The sequence below is a fragment of the Salmo salar genome, chromosome 18 (assembly GCF_965601325.2).
Source record: "Salmo salar chromosome 18, fSalSal1, whole genome shotgun sequence".
NCBI classification, from domain to species: domain Eukaryota; kingdom Metazoa; phylum Chordata; class Actinopteri; order Salmoniformes; family Salmonidae; genus Salmo; species Salmo salar.
In genome coordinates this window covers 30,801,398-30,819,779 of record NC_138308.1, presented here as the reverse complement: position 1 = coordinate 30,819,779, position 18,382 = coordinate 30,801,398, and the positions used below count along the sequence as shown (strand labels likewise).

The following is an 18,382-nucleotide window of genomic DNA, read 5'->3' as shown; positions in this document are numbered from 1 at the left end:
CTCTTCCCCTACTGTATTTATTTATTTATTATGCTCCTTTGCACCCCATTATTTCTATTTCTACTTTGCACTTTCTTCCACTGCAAATCTACCATTCCAGTGTTTTACTTGCTATATTGTATTTACCTTGCCACCATGGCCTTTTTTGCCTTTACCTCCTTTATCTCACCTCATTTGCTCACTTTGTATATAGACTTATTTTTGTACTATATTATTGACTGTATGTTTGTTTTACTCCATGTGTAACTCTGTTGTTGTATGTGTCAAACTGCTTTGCTTTATCTTGGCCAGGTCGCAATTGTAAATGAGAACTTGTTCTCAACTTGCCTACCTGGTTAAATAAAGGTGAAATATTTTTTTTTATAAAAAATCAAGCTAGCTCTGTTCCAACATTAAGCCAACTCCCGGAAGTTCAAAGTTCCTTCATAGAAGCCGCTCCTCTGTAGGTAGAATTCTGTGGGCCTAATTCAGATAATACTCTTCAAGCCAAGCGTCCTCCTCCAACCTCTCTCGCTCTCTCCCCACCCACAAAATTTCAGTTGCAACTCGCATCCAATGCTACAGCTTGCCCGCTCCAGCAAGCTGCTCTATCCGCTGTGATTGGTGAAGTAATTGGGGTTTTTTTTATACAAAAAAAGATTTTAGAGGTTTAAAAAGGAACAGAAAGGAACAATATAAACCGTTACTGTTTTTGGGTTTGAACCGGTTCAGAACTTTATTTTGCTGTTCGGAACAGTGGAACTGAACAAAAAAAAGAATGGTTCCAATCTCTGGTTAGAACAGATTGAGTTAGGTCTTGTAAAGTGAACAGACCAAACTACAGCTCTTCAGTGAGTCAGACTGTCTGTGTATTTGGTTACTAACTGCTCCACATCTCTTTAGCTTGCGTATAGAGCCATAGCCATTACACAGATTGTCTTACAGGTCTTTGTAGGGCAATTAGGGTAGCTCACCCGTCTCTGTGTCCAATGTAATCCCCTGGATGACTAGAGGCTGGAGTCAACGAGAGTATGTTTGGGTTTCTCTTTATTTGCGGTTTGCCTTCGAATGCTGGCTTGATGACGTTGAGTTAGTTTTGCCTACAAGTACATATGAGACCGTTGGTAAAGATGAATAGTTAAAACTGTCTTTAATCATCCAGATTAGTTTAATTATGTAGTGTTTCAACCTAGTACTTTAGCTGGGTCGTTCCACGAAAAGAGGGCTTTTTTGTCCCTTTGATATTTTTAGTTTAAATTGGGCACCAATATAGAATTTTAAAAGCCTTTTCTATTCAATGAAGTGCCCTTTAATATAGACCACGCTGAGAATTCAAGAAATCAGATTTGTAATATGAATAAAGACTTGCTAAAGTGCCAAAATTCAGCATTTTGACTTGTCCCTCTATGCACCCTCTGTGACTTCGAGGACGATTTTAGCCCGCTTCACCCCAACATTTATTAAAGTTTTCACCATTATTGTAAAGCCATAGTTATTTTGTTGATATGACAGTCATTTCTGAAAATTATTATTTATTATTATTATTAACAGCCATAAATTATTATTATTAATTTATTTAATGTGATTTAATTTTAATGAAAAAAATAGCTGTCCCTCAAGGTCAACCCTGTTAAGTGAAATGAACTCTTGTTTTAATACAGTGAAACTATTCATTTTTAAATATATATTTTTTAAAGAAATATTGAACATGTAATAAACAAATCATAGTGTAAAAGCACTGAGCTGGTTCTACTGTTTTGTGGTGGAAAACGACCCTGTTACCCATAGATAGACAGGCTAGACGTGTTAAAACATATATAGTGAAACTTGCATTCAATTGCCCCTCCCTGTTTCACACAACAAGCTTCCATTCCCCTTGTCACACAGGGATTTATGGTTGATTTAAGATGACATTTTCAACCCTGTTATGGTCAACCCTGTTACTTTACTTGGCACTTAACAGGCTCTTACTATAGTCATTTTCTATTACCTATTGAGATGGGATAACACATGTTTTATTAAGTTGAACATGTGCTCTTAATGACAGAATGTAAAAATTTGGTGAAATCAAAAGTTTTAATTCACCAAGTTACACATCTCAAAAGGCACCGAATTGGTGGAACGACTCCGCTCTGAAAGCTTTGGGAAACCCACCCCTGGGCAGCTTGCATGTATCTCTGCTTTGAGCTGGACAACAGAAATAAAATCATATTTAGAGTCACCTGAACAGGCTTGATAGGGGCTCCCGAGTGGCACAGCGGTCTAAAGTACTGTATGTCAGTGCTAGAGGCGTCACTTCAGACACCCTGGTTAGAATCCAGGCTGTATCACAACCGAGTCCCATAGTGCGGTGCACAATTGGCCCAGCATCGTCCGGGTTTGGCTGATGTAGGCCGTCATTGTAAAGAAGAATTTGTTCTTAACTGACTTGCCTAGTTAAATAAAGGTTAAATAAAATAATATATATGATACAGAGAATAGGAGCAGCATCTCTGTCCCAACTGACTCAAATCTCTTCCGGTATGAGTGCAGCTCCTTTGAGTGTTACTGTGAAACCCTCTCTATCTGAGATCTTCTCTCTCTGGAGTGAATCATCACCATCTGACCCTGAAGCCCAGAGTGGAACCATGGAACAAACAAGGTCACGACCCCAGCAATCCCCTATCTGTCCCGAATCTATCCTCCTCCTCAATTCAGCAGTGCTCTCTGTCTAACATAGAACTCAACTCCACTGAAACACAGTATCCTGCCATCCACACGTGAACAAGTCCTGTTTAGAGGTCCTGTCAGCCCCAGACCCAGAAATCACTTTAGAAGGCTTTTAGTAATGCCTTGTATGAACACGTGCGCGTATTGATGTACATGTATTTGTCAACATGTATTCGGCTCTCAGAGGTTCGGTTTGGCACAAGGGGACGGTTTCCTTATTGAGAACTGATGACAATTAAAACCAGAAAGTGTACTGTGTGATTATATTTGAGGTCACTTTAAAGTGGTTCAAAGCTCAGGGTTTTCATTTCACATGCCATGTCAGATTTCCCCCCCCCCCTAAAAAATTTTTTTTAAATAAAATTAAATACAGTGTTCACTTTTGTGGGGATTGCTTTTACTGAAGAAAAAAAAAACACTAAAAGTCATGGCTAGTTTTCAAAAGACACAAAATAGTTTTTATTGGGAATTAGAGTTGTGAGTGCTTTGAATGATGTTTGTTCTTTTCGAGGCGTGCCAGTGTTGGTTGTGATTTATGTTGCCTTGCTCAAATGGATTTCTCCCCCCCTTCTCCAGGCACATTGTGGTTTGTGGTCATATTACGCTCGAAAGTGTCTCCAACTTCCTCAAAGACTTCCTACACAAGGACAGGGATGATGTCAATGTAGAAATAGTTTTTCTCCATAAGTAAGTGAATGTTTTCACTACCTCACTTTGAACCATTACGCAGCGTAATTAAACACAAAATAATGTCAACATAAAGCATAGACTTCAAATCGCAACTTGTATTTGTGTCCTAACTCTGCCTCCCCCCCGCTCTCCTCTCTCTCTCTGCCCTCTCTCTCTGTTTGTTTTTCTCCCCCCTCTGTGTGCCCCTGTAGTATTTCCCCTAATCTTGAGCTGGAAGCCTTGTTTAAACGCCACTTTACCCAGGTAGAGTTCTACCAGGGATCTGTTCTCAACCCTCACGATCTGGCCAGAGTCAAGGTACTGTACTAGCATGTACTGCTGTTATGCATCATATTCCACTATAATGTAGTTACAGGGTGAAAGGCTATGCATGAAAAACACAACAAGAAAAAAGGCCAATACTCCTCATACCACCTTGTAAGAGTGACAACGTTTCGATCCAAGTTGGATCTTTGCTTTGACCTGAGGAAGGTAAATCTGGGGTTGAAATGTTGTGATATTTGACCTGAGGAAGGTCAATCTGGGGTTGAAACGTTGTAATATTTGACCTGAGGAAGGTCAATCTGGGGTTGAAATGTTGTGATATTTGACCTGAGGAAGGTCAATCTGGGGTTGAAATGTTGTGATATTTGACCTGAGGAAGGTCAATCTGGGGTTGAAATGTTGTGATATTTGACCTGGGGTTGAAATGTTGTGATATTTGACCTGAGGAAGGTCAATCTGGGGTTGAAATGTTGTGATATTTGACCTGAGGAAGGTCAATCTGGGGTTGAAATGTTGTGATATTTGACCTGAGGAAGGCTGTTACGAGTCATCTATGGCTGTTACGAGTCATGAAGGCAGTCAAATTCCACATGACGTTTAGTCACGGTACCTAGGCTTCTCCAAGCTCTGATGCTGCTGCTGGTCATTAGTAGCCTACCAAACTTGCTAACTGCCTGGCACTCAGCACTCTATTGTCCTCTAATCACTCTGACATCATTGCAAATATAATTGAAAATCTAATCAAACACTTCATGAGAGCCCATGAGCTCATGTTGCACAACATTTCTATAGGTTATGCAATTGTGAGAGAAAACAGAGTGATGGCTGTTAATAAAAAGAGGAGGAACCCATCAGCTTTCTGCAGGCTAGGCCTACTATATTCATTTCTCAACTTTCCTAATATTAAGCACATTGCTTATATTTACAACAGGAGTATAGCCTTATCTGGCTGGCATGACAATAAACCACGGGGAAAAGAGTCCTCCATTCACTATTTAAGTGCATAGATGACATGTATTGTTTCCTGCTGCCCCTGTTTTGATACAGGTGCATGATAATGGTCCATTCTAAATCAAAACTAATATCACACAAATACTAAATAATATATGTAAAGACAAGATTAAATCAAGACTAGTCTGATGGGTGACAATATTAGCCTGTCACTTGGGAATTCTATATTATCACTTGTGAATGATGCCCAGCATAAGAAACAAAGCCTTTTTTTTGCTGCTTGTTCGAATCATAGTCGCACACCTCATGTAGCCTAGCCCATAGGCGTATATGTTTTAATAAGGCTTGTATCATAACTAAAGTGGCCAAATAACTTTTTTAATTAAGCACATTTAATCCACTATACAAGGGGTGTAGAGCCTAACTGGCATACATAAGCAGTACGTGAGTTTCAAGTTTGGGGAAGATCATTTTCACCATAAAAATGCACCTTTATAATAAAAGTATTACATGCATAATTGCATTTGTGGTCACTTTTAATAATGGTGTTTTCCACTAATGGAACATCCGCGATTATAGACTTCTACCATGTACGCATTGCTGCGCTTACAATGTGAAGAAATAGCCTAATAGTTGATTAACATTTTAAGCCGAATGTTCTGATCTGTTGCGTCAGCTACATTACATAAAAACGTTTTATTATTTGACCTGAGGAAGATCAATCTGGAGTTGAAACGTTGTGATATTTGACCCGAGGAAGGTCAATCTGGGGTTGAAACGTTGTGATATTTGACCCGAGGAAGATCAATCTGGGGTTGAAACGTTGTGATATTTGACCTGAGGAAGATCAATCTGGAGTTGAAACGTTGTGATATTTGACCCGAGGAAGATCAATCTGGGGTTGAAACGTTGTGATATTTGACCCGAGGAAGATCAATCTGGGGTTGAAACGTTGTGATATTTGACCCGAGGAAGATCAATCTGGAGTTGAAACGTTGTGATATTTGACCTGAGGAAGATCAATCTGGGGTTGAAACGTTGTGATATTTGACCCGAGGAAGATCAATCTGGGGTTGAAACGTTGTGATATTTGACCCGAGGAAGATCAATCTGGAGTTGAAACGTTGTGATATTTGACCTGAGGAAGATCAATCTGGAGTTGAAACGTTGTGATATTTGACCTGAGTAATATCAATCTGGGGTTGAAACGTTGTAATATTTGACCTGAGGAAGGTCAATCTGGGGTTGAAACGTTGTAATATTTGACCTGAGGAAGGTCAATCTGGGGTTGAAATGTTGTGATATTTGACCTGAGGAAGGTCAATCTGGGGTTGAATCGTTGTGATGTTTGAAGGTGAGGGTTTCTGGTGTGTATTCTCTATCTGTAATCCGTCATCGTTCCCTGTATAGATTGAGTCAGCAGACGCCTGTCTGATTCTGGCTAATAAGTACTGTCCAGATCCCGATGCTGAAGACGCCTCCAACATCATGAGGTAATAATGATGATGATGATGAAAATCTGGAGAAAGGACTGTGTATACAGTAAATGTTAAAAATGTTTTGAATTTGTAGGGTCATCTCTATCAAGAACTATTCCCCCAAGATACGAATTATCACTCAGATGTTACAATACCATAACAAGGTGGGTCAGCACGTCACTCCTACTCTAACTGCAATGATGCTCATAATAATAACCATGGTTCAAACACGTGTGTGTGTGTGTGTGTGTGTGTGTGTGTGTGTGTGTGTGTGTGTGTGTGTGTGTGTGTGTGTGTGTGTGTGTGTGTGTGTGTGTGTGTGTGTGTGTGTGTGTGTGTGTGTGTGTGTGTGTGTGGTGTGTGCGTAGGCTCACCTGCTCAACATTCCTAGCTGGAACTGGAAGGAGGGTGATGATGCTATCTGTCTAGCAGAGCTGAAGGCTGGCTTCATAGCTCAGAGCTGTCTGGCCCAGGGCCTCTCCACCATGCTGGCCAACCTCTTCTCCATGAGGTCCTTCATCGAGGTAACATTGACACAACATTAACACAACCTTTACACAATGATCTCTTTCACAGACATAACCTTAGCACATCCTTTTAATAACACTGTTCTCTTTCATTGAGTTAATGTTGACACAATGTCAGTAGGGTAACTAACATTACCACAACCTTTTCACAATGTGTTCTTTCATTGAGGAAACGTTGAAACAATCTCTTCTTGATACATTTATCAAGGTAACATTCCTTCAGCAGGACTATTAAACAGGTTACTTTCCCGTTACTTATTATGGGATAGATATGTGATTCCACAGGAGTACTGAGCTCCGGTCTGCTGAGTGAAACATCTCTGAGGGAGTCTTTTCAGTCAGAATTGTCTTTCAGTCAGTCTGGTTTATCCTATGTATCTGTAGGATTCTTGGCACTCCGCTTTGAAAGAGCTGGTCTTCATGTCATAAAGCTGATGGAGGAGTTTATAATGGGTGGGCTGACGAGGTCTGGATGGAGAAGAGACATCTTCTGGCCATATTCCCATCCTGAAAACATAGAGTAAGACATATAAATAGATGGATAGATGGAACATTGACGCCAAACCATAGTAGGTTATCTAAGCTGTGAATGAAAAGGCATTGACCTCGTTATAGAGGGATTTAAAACGTTGAGCCAGGCTCTCATCATCTGTGACATCTGCAAAGCTTTCAGGAAACTCATCCGTCATCGTCCATGGCAGCTCAGTGGATATAATGTAGCCTGTCTACACAAGTCTAGAACATCCGACAAAGAAGGGAGGAATCACTGCTCATGAGAAGAAGAAAGTGAGACACAGTATTATTACTCCTCCCATTATTTGGTGAGTTGTGAAGCGATAGAGCCCTAGTCAGAACTAATGCTAGGCCAAGTCTGGTGAGGCACCTTGTACCTGATATACTGGGACCAAATCAGCAGGCCCCTTCCTTTCACTGTCGTTTTTCAACAAAAATGTTAAATTCAAACCATACGTTGTTTTATAGCAGAATGAATACACATGGAATAGTTTATACAAATCTTTGGCAACTGAAAGTCAATGTGAAAATGAATGACCGAAGAACATGAAATGATTATGAAACTGTAGTAAATTATATTAGGATCCATTTTGAATGGCCTAATTCAAATAGTTGTTTTGATTCTGTCAGCATGTCCTAGAGAGACCTCCATGAACATATGAATATTGAGACAGAATGCTATAAACAGAATGCTATAAACAGAATGCTATAAACAGAATGCTATAAACAGAATGCTATGCTATAAACAGAATTCTATAAACAGAATGCTATAAACAGAATTCTATAAACAGAAGGCTATAAACAGAATGCTATGCTATAAACAGAATGCTATAAACAGAATTCTATAAACAGAATGCTATAAACAGAATTCTATAAACAGAAGGCTATAAACAGAATGCTATGCTATAAACAGAATGCTATAAACAGAATTCTATAAACAGAAGGCTATAAACAGAATGCTATGCTATAAACAGAATGCTATAAACAGAATTCTATAAACAGAATACTATAAACAGAATGCTATAAACCAGGTTTTTTAAAAAACTTTTTCAGCCTGGGACCCAAATTAGAAATTGTGTGTTTTCCTGGGACCCAAGCTTATGAAAACATGTTTATACTTAAATATCTGTACATTTCATTGCCCTTATGCCCATTAACAAATGCAATATAGACAAATAACAATTAAATGAAATACCCATATAAATAGCTATTCATGTTTATTTTTCCCCATTAAAAACACTCTTATATATCTGTCCTGGTTGGAACTGTTGTTGTTAAAATCCAATAAATAATTTGTATTCTGAACTGAAATAAACTGATTGATCACATCATACAGATGTAGTCCAGAAAACACACACACATACAGTCCTAATGATAGGTGTGTGACTGGTTGAAGTTTTCAACAAGCAGGTCAATTCTGGGCTCAGTTTTTGACAGTTGAGAACCCTGACTCGCACAGGTATGTGGTGCCAAACTGGATCAGAACATCTTCTCCTTTCTCACTGTTTCTCAGCTTCAAAAAGCATATTGCATCAATCAGTGTATTCCAGTTCCGAATGAAAATGATTGCTTGTATTTTAACAGTAAACAGTTTTTTTCCATGTTCATCAGTACTGTTACTTAGCGTTGCACTATCAGTAGCTAGATAGCTTGCTTTGGCTAACGTTAGCTATTGGCTGTATACAAGGGGATTGTTTGAAAGAGAAATTCACATCGACTGCTATGAGAGATGGTACAAGTTACTCCCTTATTGCTGCTTATCATCACCTGTTATAAAATGACAAAAATGCCTTGCTAGTTGACTTACTGTCGAAGCACGGTTTCCTGGAGCATTCTGCCCTGTTCTGAAAGAACTCCTTGGGTTTACCGTGATGTTGTGGATGTTTGGTCAGGACCTGTCGTTTTCATTTGTTTGTTTTGAGACTCATTACTAAGCACTTCGCTGCACAAAACACATTGTGGGATCTCCTCGTTATTTCTCAAAGCTTGTATTAAACCAAGCGAGAGAAACTCATTGCTGTATTTGCGTTTCATGACAATTGAACTCAGTCAGAACTTGAGGCTAGCTTGAGTCCATTCGATGACCCCAGTGAGTGATGGCGAGTGGGAATTACAAGCCAGTGGCTGACAGAGCATCATCTGCTGCTGAACAACAGCAGTGCAGCGTGTGGGTCACATAGTGATCTTCAAGAAAACTCCCGAAAAAAGATCCGGTTAACCTTGAATACACGGGCATCTTCCACCCACTCACGCAGCTGCCAATCTGAGCAGAGACACAGCTGCTAAGAAGAGCGCGCACTGAACAGAGAGTGCAGTTGCACTTGGACAAAATCAATTCCAGTAATTAATGAAATCATTATAAATGTACTCCACTATGGGTCGCAACCCATACTTTAAAAAGGCTGCTATAAACAGAATGTTATAAACAGAATGCTTGTAGTGCATGTTGGGTTGCAATTGAGGACATATTATTGTAGGCCTCTTAACGAGGTGAAGAGATGTGTCTGACAGCCATTTTTCAGCACAGCTCTTACTAGGTCATTACAGAGGGTGCGTACCAAATGGCACCCTATTGCCTACTAGTGCATTACTTTTGACCATGGCCCGTAGCGCTATTTAGGGAATAGGGTGCCACATACACACACAATAATAGATGCCATCTCCGCAGGATCAAAGGACAAGGACCCCCTCGATCAGTGTTCCCCTAAAGATGCCTGACCAATTTCTTTTACCCCAGACAGTGTGTTAGTTATGGAGGAAGTGTGTTAGTTATGGACGAAGTGTGTTCTGAGTCCCATATTAAAGACTATAGTTGTCAGGAGGGGTGGAGTTATGATAGAGAGATGGGTAATGTTTTATAATGGGTCAGGATCTGAGTGTGTCTGAGGTTCATCGAAGGGTCTCCTCCATCACTTTGAGACTTCTAATGAGGATGGGACTCGGAGGAAACCCAGAGGAGCTTATAAAGGCCTTAAGAAGGGTTTATAAAGGCCTTAAGAAGGGTTTATAAAGGCCTTAAGAAGGGTTTATAAAGGGCTTAAGGGTTTATAAAGGGCTTAAGAAGGGTTTATAAAGGGCTCAAGGGTTTATAAAGGCCTTAAGAAGGGTTTATAAAGGCCTTAAGAAGGGTTTATAAAGGGCTTAAGAAGGGTTTATAAAGGGCTTAAAAAGCCTCTTTGCGCTAGGTGTCCCGCTAGTGAAATTGGAGGGCGCGCAATTCAAATAAATATTCATAATATTAAACATTCATGAACATACAAGTGTCTTATATCACAACAATCCAAGATGGCACAGCAGTCAGACGTCCTTTGTCCTCGTCGTGTTGTGTCCCGTGTATATATATATTTCTTATATATCTATCTTATATATCTATATATATCTTATATATATATATATCTTCGCATATCTTTTTATATATTTTTTCTAAAAACTCAACTTCCAAACACTGTCCTGCCTCACCAATTAAAAATAAATATAGATTATTTACCTCAAATCTGAAATCCACAACAGAAGCTAGCCAGAAGTTAGCCAGAAGTTAGCCAGTTCACTAGCTAACGTTAGAATTCAGCTAACCACGGTTGGCGGTCATCAGCTATCCCTTAGCTCAAAAAGCTATCGCCAGTTTTGTACAACGCGATTCAGACCAGAGCACACCGGACCTATTTTCTCTCCATATCCACGGATTTCTACCGCAAGCTCTGGACATTTACACCTGGAACTTGCAGCTAGCTAGCTGCTATCCGAGTGACTATTGGCTAACGTCGGTCCCGGAGCTAACATAAATTATTCCGGAGCTAGCCAGCTGAAGAGTTCCATCAGCCACTCTTGGGCTACAATCGCCTATCTGGACCCGTTTTACTGCCGATGCAGAGCCCCATCGGGCCTTCATGACTGGACTACCGACGTTATCTGCCCGAAGGAGTTATCCAACTGGCCCCTCCGTCGTGACGTAACCTGAACGCCCATCTGCGGCCAGCTAATCGTTAGTTGTCTTATCGGCTGCTATCTAAATAGGTTTATCGGCCAATTTTCTTGGGCCACTATAACTATTTTTGCCAATTGGATTGGTCCCCTCTACCACACGGAACCACACTAATCTAACGACGGAAACGCACGAGGTGGCTAAAAACAGACCATCTTCTGCCAACTTGCAACCCATGGCCCGGCTAGCTGTCTGAATCGCCGTGACCGCAACCGACCTCACTACTCACTGGACATTTTTGATCACTTGGCTAAGCATGCCTCTCCTTAATGTCAATATGCCTTGTCCATTGCTGTTCTGGTTAGTGTTTATTGGCATATTTCACTGTAGAGCCTCTAGCCCTGCTCATTATACCTTATCCAACCTCTCAGTTCCACCACCCACACATGCGATGACATCACGTGGTTTCAATGATGTTTCTAGAGACAATATCTCTCTCATCATCACTAAATGCCTAGGTTTACCTCCACTGTATTCACATCCCACCATACCTTTGTCTGTACATTATACCTTGAAGCTATTTTATCGCCCCCAGAAACCTGCTCCTTTTACTCTCTGTTCCAGACGTCCTAGACGACCAATTCTCATAGCTTTTAGCCGAACCCTTATCCTACTCCTCCTCTGTTCCTCTGGTGATGTAGAGGTGAATCCAGCCCTGCAGTGCCTAGCTCATCTCCTATTCCCCAGGCGTTCTCTTTTGATGACTTCTGTAACCGTAATAGCCTTGGTTTCATCCATGTTAACATTAGAAGCCTCCTCCCTAAGTTTGTTTTATTCACTGCTTTAGCACACTCTGCCAACCCGGATGTCCTAGCCGTGTCTGAATCCTGGCTTAGGAAGACCACCAAAAACTCTGAAATCTCCATCCCTAACTGCAACATTTTCAGACAAGATAGAACGGCCAAAGGGGGCGGTGTTGCAATCTACTGCAGAGAGAGCCTGCAGAGTTCTGTCTTACTATCCTGGTCTGTACCCAAACAATTTGAACTTCTACTTTTAAAAATCCACCTCTCTAAAAACAAGTCTCTCACCGTTGCCACCTACTATAGACCACCCTCTGCCCCCAGCTGTGCTCTGGACACCATATGTGAACTGATTGCCCCCCATCTATCTTCAGAGCTCGTGCTGCTAGGTGACCTAAACTGGGACATGCTTAACACCCCAGCCACCCTACAATCTAAGCTTGATGCCTTCAATCTCACACAAATTATCAATGAACCTACCAGGTACCACCCCAAAGCCGTAAACACGGGCACCCTCATAGATATCATCCTAACCAACTTGCCCTCTAAATACACCTCTGCTGTTTTCAACCAAGATCTCAGCGATCACTGCCTCATTGCCTGCATCCGTAATGGGTCAGCGGTCAAACGACCTCCACTCATCACTGTCAAACGCTCCCTGAAACACTTCAATGAGCAGGCCTTTCTAATCGACCAGGCCCGGGTATCCTGGAAGGATATTGACCTCATCCCTTCAGTAGAGGATGCCTGGTAATTTTTTTTAAATACCTTCCTCACCATCTTAAATAAGCATGCCCCATTCAAGAAATTTAAAACCAGGAACAGATATAGCCCTTGGTTCTCTCCAAACCTGACTGCCCTTAACCAACACAAAAACATCCTGTGGCGTTCTGCATTAGCATCGAACAGCCCCCGTGATATGCAACTTTTCAGGGAAGTTAGAAACCAACATATACAGAGGCAGTTAGAAAAGCAAAGGCTAGCTTTTTCAAGAAGAAATTTACTTCCTGCAACACAAACTCAAAAAAGTTCTGGGACACTGTAAAGTCCTTGGAGAATAAGAGCACCTCCTCCCTGCTGCCCACTGCACTGAGGATAGGAAACTCTGTCACCACTGATAAATCCACTATAATTGAGAATTTCAATAAGCATTTTTCTACGGCTGGCCATGCCTTCCACCTGGCTACCCCTACCCCGGTCAACAGCACTGCACCCCCCACAGCAACTCGCCCAAGCCTTCCCTATTTCTCCTTCTCCCAAATCCAGTCAGCTGATGTTCTGAAAGAGCTGCAAAATCTGGACCCCTACAAATCAGCCGGGCTAGACAATCTGGACCCTTTCTTTCTAAAATGATCTGCCGAAATTGTTGCAACCCCTATTACTAGCCTGTTCAACCTCTCTTTTGTGTCGTCTGAGATTCCCAAAGATTGCAAAGCAGCTGCGGCCATCCCCCTCTTCAAAGGGGGGGACACTCTTGACCCAAACTGATACAGACCTATATCTATCCTATCCTGCCTTTCTAAAGTCTTCGAAAGCCAAGTCAACAAACAGATTACCGAACATTTCGAATCCCACCGCACCTTCTCAGCTATGCAATCTGGTTTCAGAGCTGGTCATGGGTGCACCTCAGCCACGCTCAAGGTCCTAAACGATATCTTAACCGCCATCGATAAGAAACAATACTGTGCAGCCATATTCATTGACCTGGCCAAGGCTTTCGACTCTGTCAATCACCACATCCTCATCGGCAGACTCAATAGCCTTGGTTTCTCAAATGATTGCCTCGCCTGGTTCACCAACTACTTCTCTGATTGACTTCAGTGTGTCAAATCGGAGGGCCTGTTGTCCGGGCCTCTGGCAGTCTCTATGGGGGTGCCACAGGGTTCAATTCTTGGGCCGACTCTTTTCTCTGTATACGTCAATGATTTCGCTCTTGCTGCTGGTGAGTCTCTGATCCACCTCTACGCAGACGACACCATTCTGTATACTTCTGGCCCTTCTTTGGAAACTGTGTTAACTGCCTTCCAGACGAGCTTCAATGCCACACAACTCTCCTTCTGTGGCCTCCAACTGCTCTTAAATACAAGTAAAACTAAATGCATGCTTCAACCGATCGCTGCCTGCACCTGCCCGCCCGTCCAGCATCACTACTCTGGACGGTTCTGACTTAGAATATGTGGACAACTACAAATACCTAGGTGTCTGGTTAGACTGTAAACTCTCCTTCCAGACTCACATCAAACATCTCCAATCCAAAGTTAAATCTAGAATTTGCTTCCTATTTCGCAACAAAGCATCTTTCACTCATGCTGCCAAACATACCCTCGTAAAACTGACCATCCTACCGATCCTCGACTTCGGCGACGTCATTTACAAAATAGCCTCCAATACCCTACTCAATAAATTGGATGCAGCCTATCACAGTGCCATCCGTTTTGTCACCAAAGCCCCATATACTACCCACCACTGCGACCTGTACGCTCTCGTTGGCTGGCCCTCGCCAAACCCACTGGCTCCAGGTCATCTACAAGACCCTGCTAGGTAAAGTTCCCCCTTATCTCAGCTCGCTGGTCACCATAGCAGCACCCACCTGTAGCATGTGCTCCAGCAGGTATATCTCTCTGGTCACCCCCAAAGCCAATTCCTCCTTCGGCCTCTCCTTCCAGTTCTCTGCTGCCAATGACTGGAACGAACTACAAAAATCTCTAAAACTGGAAACACTTATCTCCCTCACTAGCTTTAAGCACCAGCTGTCAGAGCAGCTCACAGATTACTGCACCTGTACATAGCCCATCTATAATTTAGCCCATACAACTACCTCTTCCCCTACTGTATTTATTTATTTTGCTCCTTTGCACCACATTATTTCTATTTCTACTTTGCACTTTCTTCCACTGCAAATCTACCATTCCAGTGTTTTACTTGCTATATTATATTTACTTCGCCACCATGGCCTTTTTTGCCTTTACCTCCCTTATCTCACCTCATTTGCTCACTTTGTCTATAGACTTATTTTTGTACTATATTATTGACTGTATGTTTGTTTTACTCCATGTGTAACTCTGTGTTGTTGTATGTGTCAAACTGCTTTGCTTTATCTTGGCCAGGTCGCAATTGTAAATGAGAACTTGTTCTCAACTTGCCTACCTGGTTAAATAAAGGTGAAATAAATAAATAAATAAAATTAAAAGCTTCACTTCTTGTTAATCCAACTGCATTGTCAGATTTCAAAAAGGCTTTACGGCGAACGCATACCATGCGATTATCTGAGGTCAGCGCACCACATCAACATATTTTTCAACCAGCACAGGTTTCATAAAATCACAAATAGTGATTAAATAAATCACTTACCTTTGAAAATCTTCCTCTGTTTACAATCCCAAGGGTCCCAGCTACAACATGAATGGTCATTTTGTTCGATAGAATCCTTCTTTATATCCCAAAAAGTCTGTTTAGTTGGCACCATTGATTTCAGTAATCCACTCGTTCAACTGGCAGACAAAGGAGTCCAAAAAGCTACCGGTAAACTTCATCCAAACAAGTCAAACGATGTTTCTGTTTAATCCTCAGGTAGTCTAAAATGTAAATAAACTATAATATTTCACACGGAAAGTATTATGTTCAATAGGAAAGGAACATTCGTAAGCGCGTGCCTTCACTGATTTGGGACATGTGCTCGCCTAACAAAAACTCAAAATACTTGTTCGTTTTTCAAAAAAGAAGCCTGAAACCTTGAATAAAGACTGTTGACATCTAGTGGAAGCCATAGGAATTGCATTTGGGTGACGGACATACTATAATGCAATAGGTTTCCATAATAAGAGCCTGGGAGCTGAAAAAAACAAACATTCTGGTCGGATTTACTTCTGATTTTTGCCTGCCATATCAATTCTGTTATAGTCTGAATTATTTTAACAGTTTTCGAAATGTCAGAGTGTTTTCTATCCAATGATACCAATTATATGCATATCCTGGCTTCTGGACCTGAGTAACAGGCAGTTTACTTTGGGCACCTCAGTCAGGCGGAAATTCAGGATACTGCCCTCTAGCTCTAAGAAGTTTTTTAAGAAGGGTTTATAAAGGCCTTAAGAAGGGTTTATAAAGGGCTTAAGGTACTATGCACATTTTTCATCTGTATATGTATTTATGTATGTATTTATACATATGTATTTTCTACTTGCTGTTTCTCAGATTGAAGAGGACACATGGCAGAAGTACTATTTAGAAGGGGTAGCTAATGAGATGTACACAGAGTATCTGTCCAGTGCCTTTGTGGGGCTCTCCTTCCCAGCAGTCTGCGAGTAAGTATGAGACTAACATTAATAGTACATTAATATACATTAATATACATTAGTACATTAATATATTAAATCAATAGAAAAATATACATTTTAATTTGATAGTATTGGTAATGTTAAAATAGTAGTTACATAATGTATAGCCTAAAGGAGACATAGCATTCCCTTACAATCCTCTGTGTCAGGCTGTGCTACGTGAAGCTGAAGCTGTTGCTTATCGCCATCGAGAACAAGTCGGAGCTGGGAGAGAGCAGGTTTGTGTCTCTGTGTTTCTCTCTGTTTCTCTCTGTGTTGTACAGGACTACTGGACCTCTGTCTATAATATCCCTGAACTTTTTCAAAATCTAGGATGTTGTTCAAGATTTATCTGTAAATAGTTGTCTCTGTGTTGAACCATGATAACCATTAATGCCATTTATATTACTATGAACTTGCTAACTATAAACATAAAGTAGTCACTAACCAGCACAGCCTGAAAAAATCCCACCACCCCAACACCATCAGCACTGTGACCTTTTATTTTACACTGACAACATTCAACTGCAAGTAATGCATTTATAGTAGAGTTGAGTTGTGGAGTTTTTAGTACATAATGAAATCACGATAATTAGTCCAGACAAAGTAATGTCTAACCACCTTGTAATTATGTCATATTTTAAACATGTATTTTTAAACTTTTGCTCAGTGTTTTTGTTGCGTGCTTGCACCTAGACATGGTATGCTTTTCTTTTGCTCATGCCAGGATTTTCTCCACTACGTAGTCATAGTGCCACCGTTCTCAGTGCCATCTAAACTGCATATCTCTCTGATAGTAAAACCGTTCTCAGTGCCATCTAAACTGCATATCTCTCTGATAGTAAAACCATTCTCAGTGCCATCTAAACTGCATATCTCTCTGATAGTAAAACCATTCTCAGTGCCATCTAAACTGCATATCTCTCTGATAGTAAAACCGTTCTCAGTGCCATCTAAACTGCATATCTCTCTGATAGTAAAACCATTCTCAGTGCCATCTAAACTGCATATCTCTCTGATAGTAAAACCATTCTCAGTGCCATCTAAACTGCATATCTCTCTGATAGTAAAACCATTCTCAGTGCCATCTAAACTGCATATCTCTCTGATAGTAAAACCATTCTCAGTGCCATCTAAACTGCATATCTCTCTGATAGTAAAACCATTCTCAGTGCCGTCTAAACTGCATATCTCTCTGATAGTAAAACCGTTCTCAGTGCCATCTAAACTGCATATCTCTCTGATAGTAAAACCATTCTCAGTGCCATCTAAACTGCATATCTCTCTGATAGTAAAACCATTCTCAGTGCCATCTAAACTGCATATCTCTCTGATAGTAAAACCATTCTCAGTGCCATCTAAACTGCATATCTCTCTGATAGTAAAACCGTTCTCAGTGCCATCTAAACTGCATATCTCTCTGATAGTAAAACCATTCTCAGTGCCATCTAAACTGCATATCTCTCTGATAGTAAAACCATTCTCAGTGCCATCTAAACTGCATATCTCTCTGATAGTAAAACCGTTCTCAGTGCCATCTAAACTGCATATCTCTCTGATAGTAAAACCGTTCTCAGTGCCGTCTAAACTGCATATCTCTCTGATAGTAAAACCATTCTCAGTGCCATCTAAACTGCATATCTCTCTGATAGTAAAACCGTTCTCAGTGCCATCTAAACTGCATATCTCTCTGATAGTAAAACCGTTCTCAGTGCCATCTAAACTGCATATCTCTCTGATAGTAAAACCGTTCTCAGTGCCGTCTAAACTGCATATCTCTCTGATAGTAAAACCATTCTCAGTGCCATCTAAACTGCATATCTCTCTGATAGTAAAACCGTTCTCAGTGCCATCTAAACTGCATATCTCTCTGATAGTAAAACCATTCTCAGTGCCATCTAAACTGCATATCTCTCTGATAGTAAAACCGTTCTCAGTGCCATCTAAACTGCATATCTCTCTGATAGTAAAACCATTCTCAGTGCCATCTAAACTGCATATCTCTCTGATAGTAAAACCATTCTCAGTGCCGTCTAAACTGCATATCTCTCTGATAGTAAAACCATTCTCAGTGCCATCTAAACTGCATATCTCTCTGATAGTAAAAACATTCTCAGTGCCATCTAAACTGCATATCTCTCTGATAGTAAAACCATTCTCAGTGCCATCTAAACTGCATATCTCTCTGATAGTAAAACCGTTCTCAGTGCCATCTAAACTGCATATCTCTCTG

The 18,382-nt window shown here is 40.9% G+C and overlaps 1 protein-coding gene across 5 annotated transcripts in view; it reads left to right on the top strand.

Annotated features, from left to right (window-relative positions):
* Positions 1-18,382, top strand: part of LOC106577193 (calcium-activated potassium channel subunit alpha-1a) — a 390,133-nt gene that overhangs the window by 294,674 nt on the left and 77,077 nt on the right. For all 5 annotated transcript variants that reach the window (XM_082964883.1, XM_082964882.1, XM_082964880.1 and 2 more), the window contains exons 10-16: positions 3,265-3,375; positions 3,570-3,675; positions 6,004-6,086; positions 6,166-6,235; positions 6,440-6,595; positions 16,028-16,137; positions 16,320-16,388. In XM_082964883.1, coding sequence (XP_082821009.1) covers positions 3,265-3,375; positions 3,570-3,675; positions 6,004-6,086; positions 6,166-6,235; positions 6,440-6,595; positions 16,028-16,137; positions 16,320-16,388 — 705 coding nt within the window. The remainder of the gene's footprint in view (positions 1-3,264; positions 3,376-3,569; positions 3,676-6,003; positions 6,087-6,165; positions 6,236-6,439; positions 6,596-16,027; positions 16,138-16,319; positions 16,389-18,382) is intronic.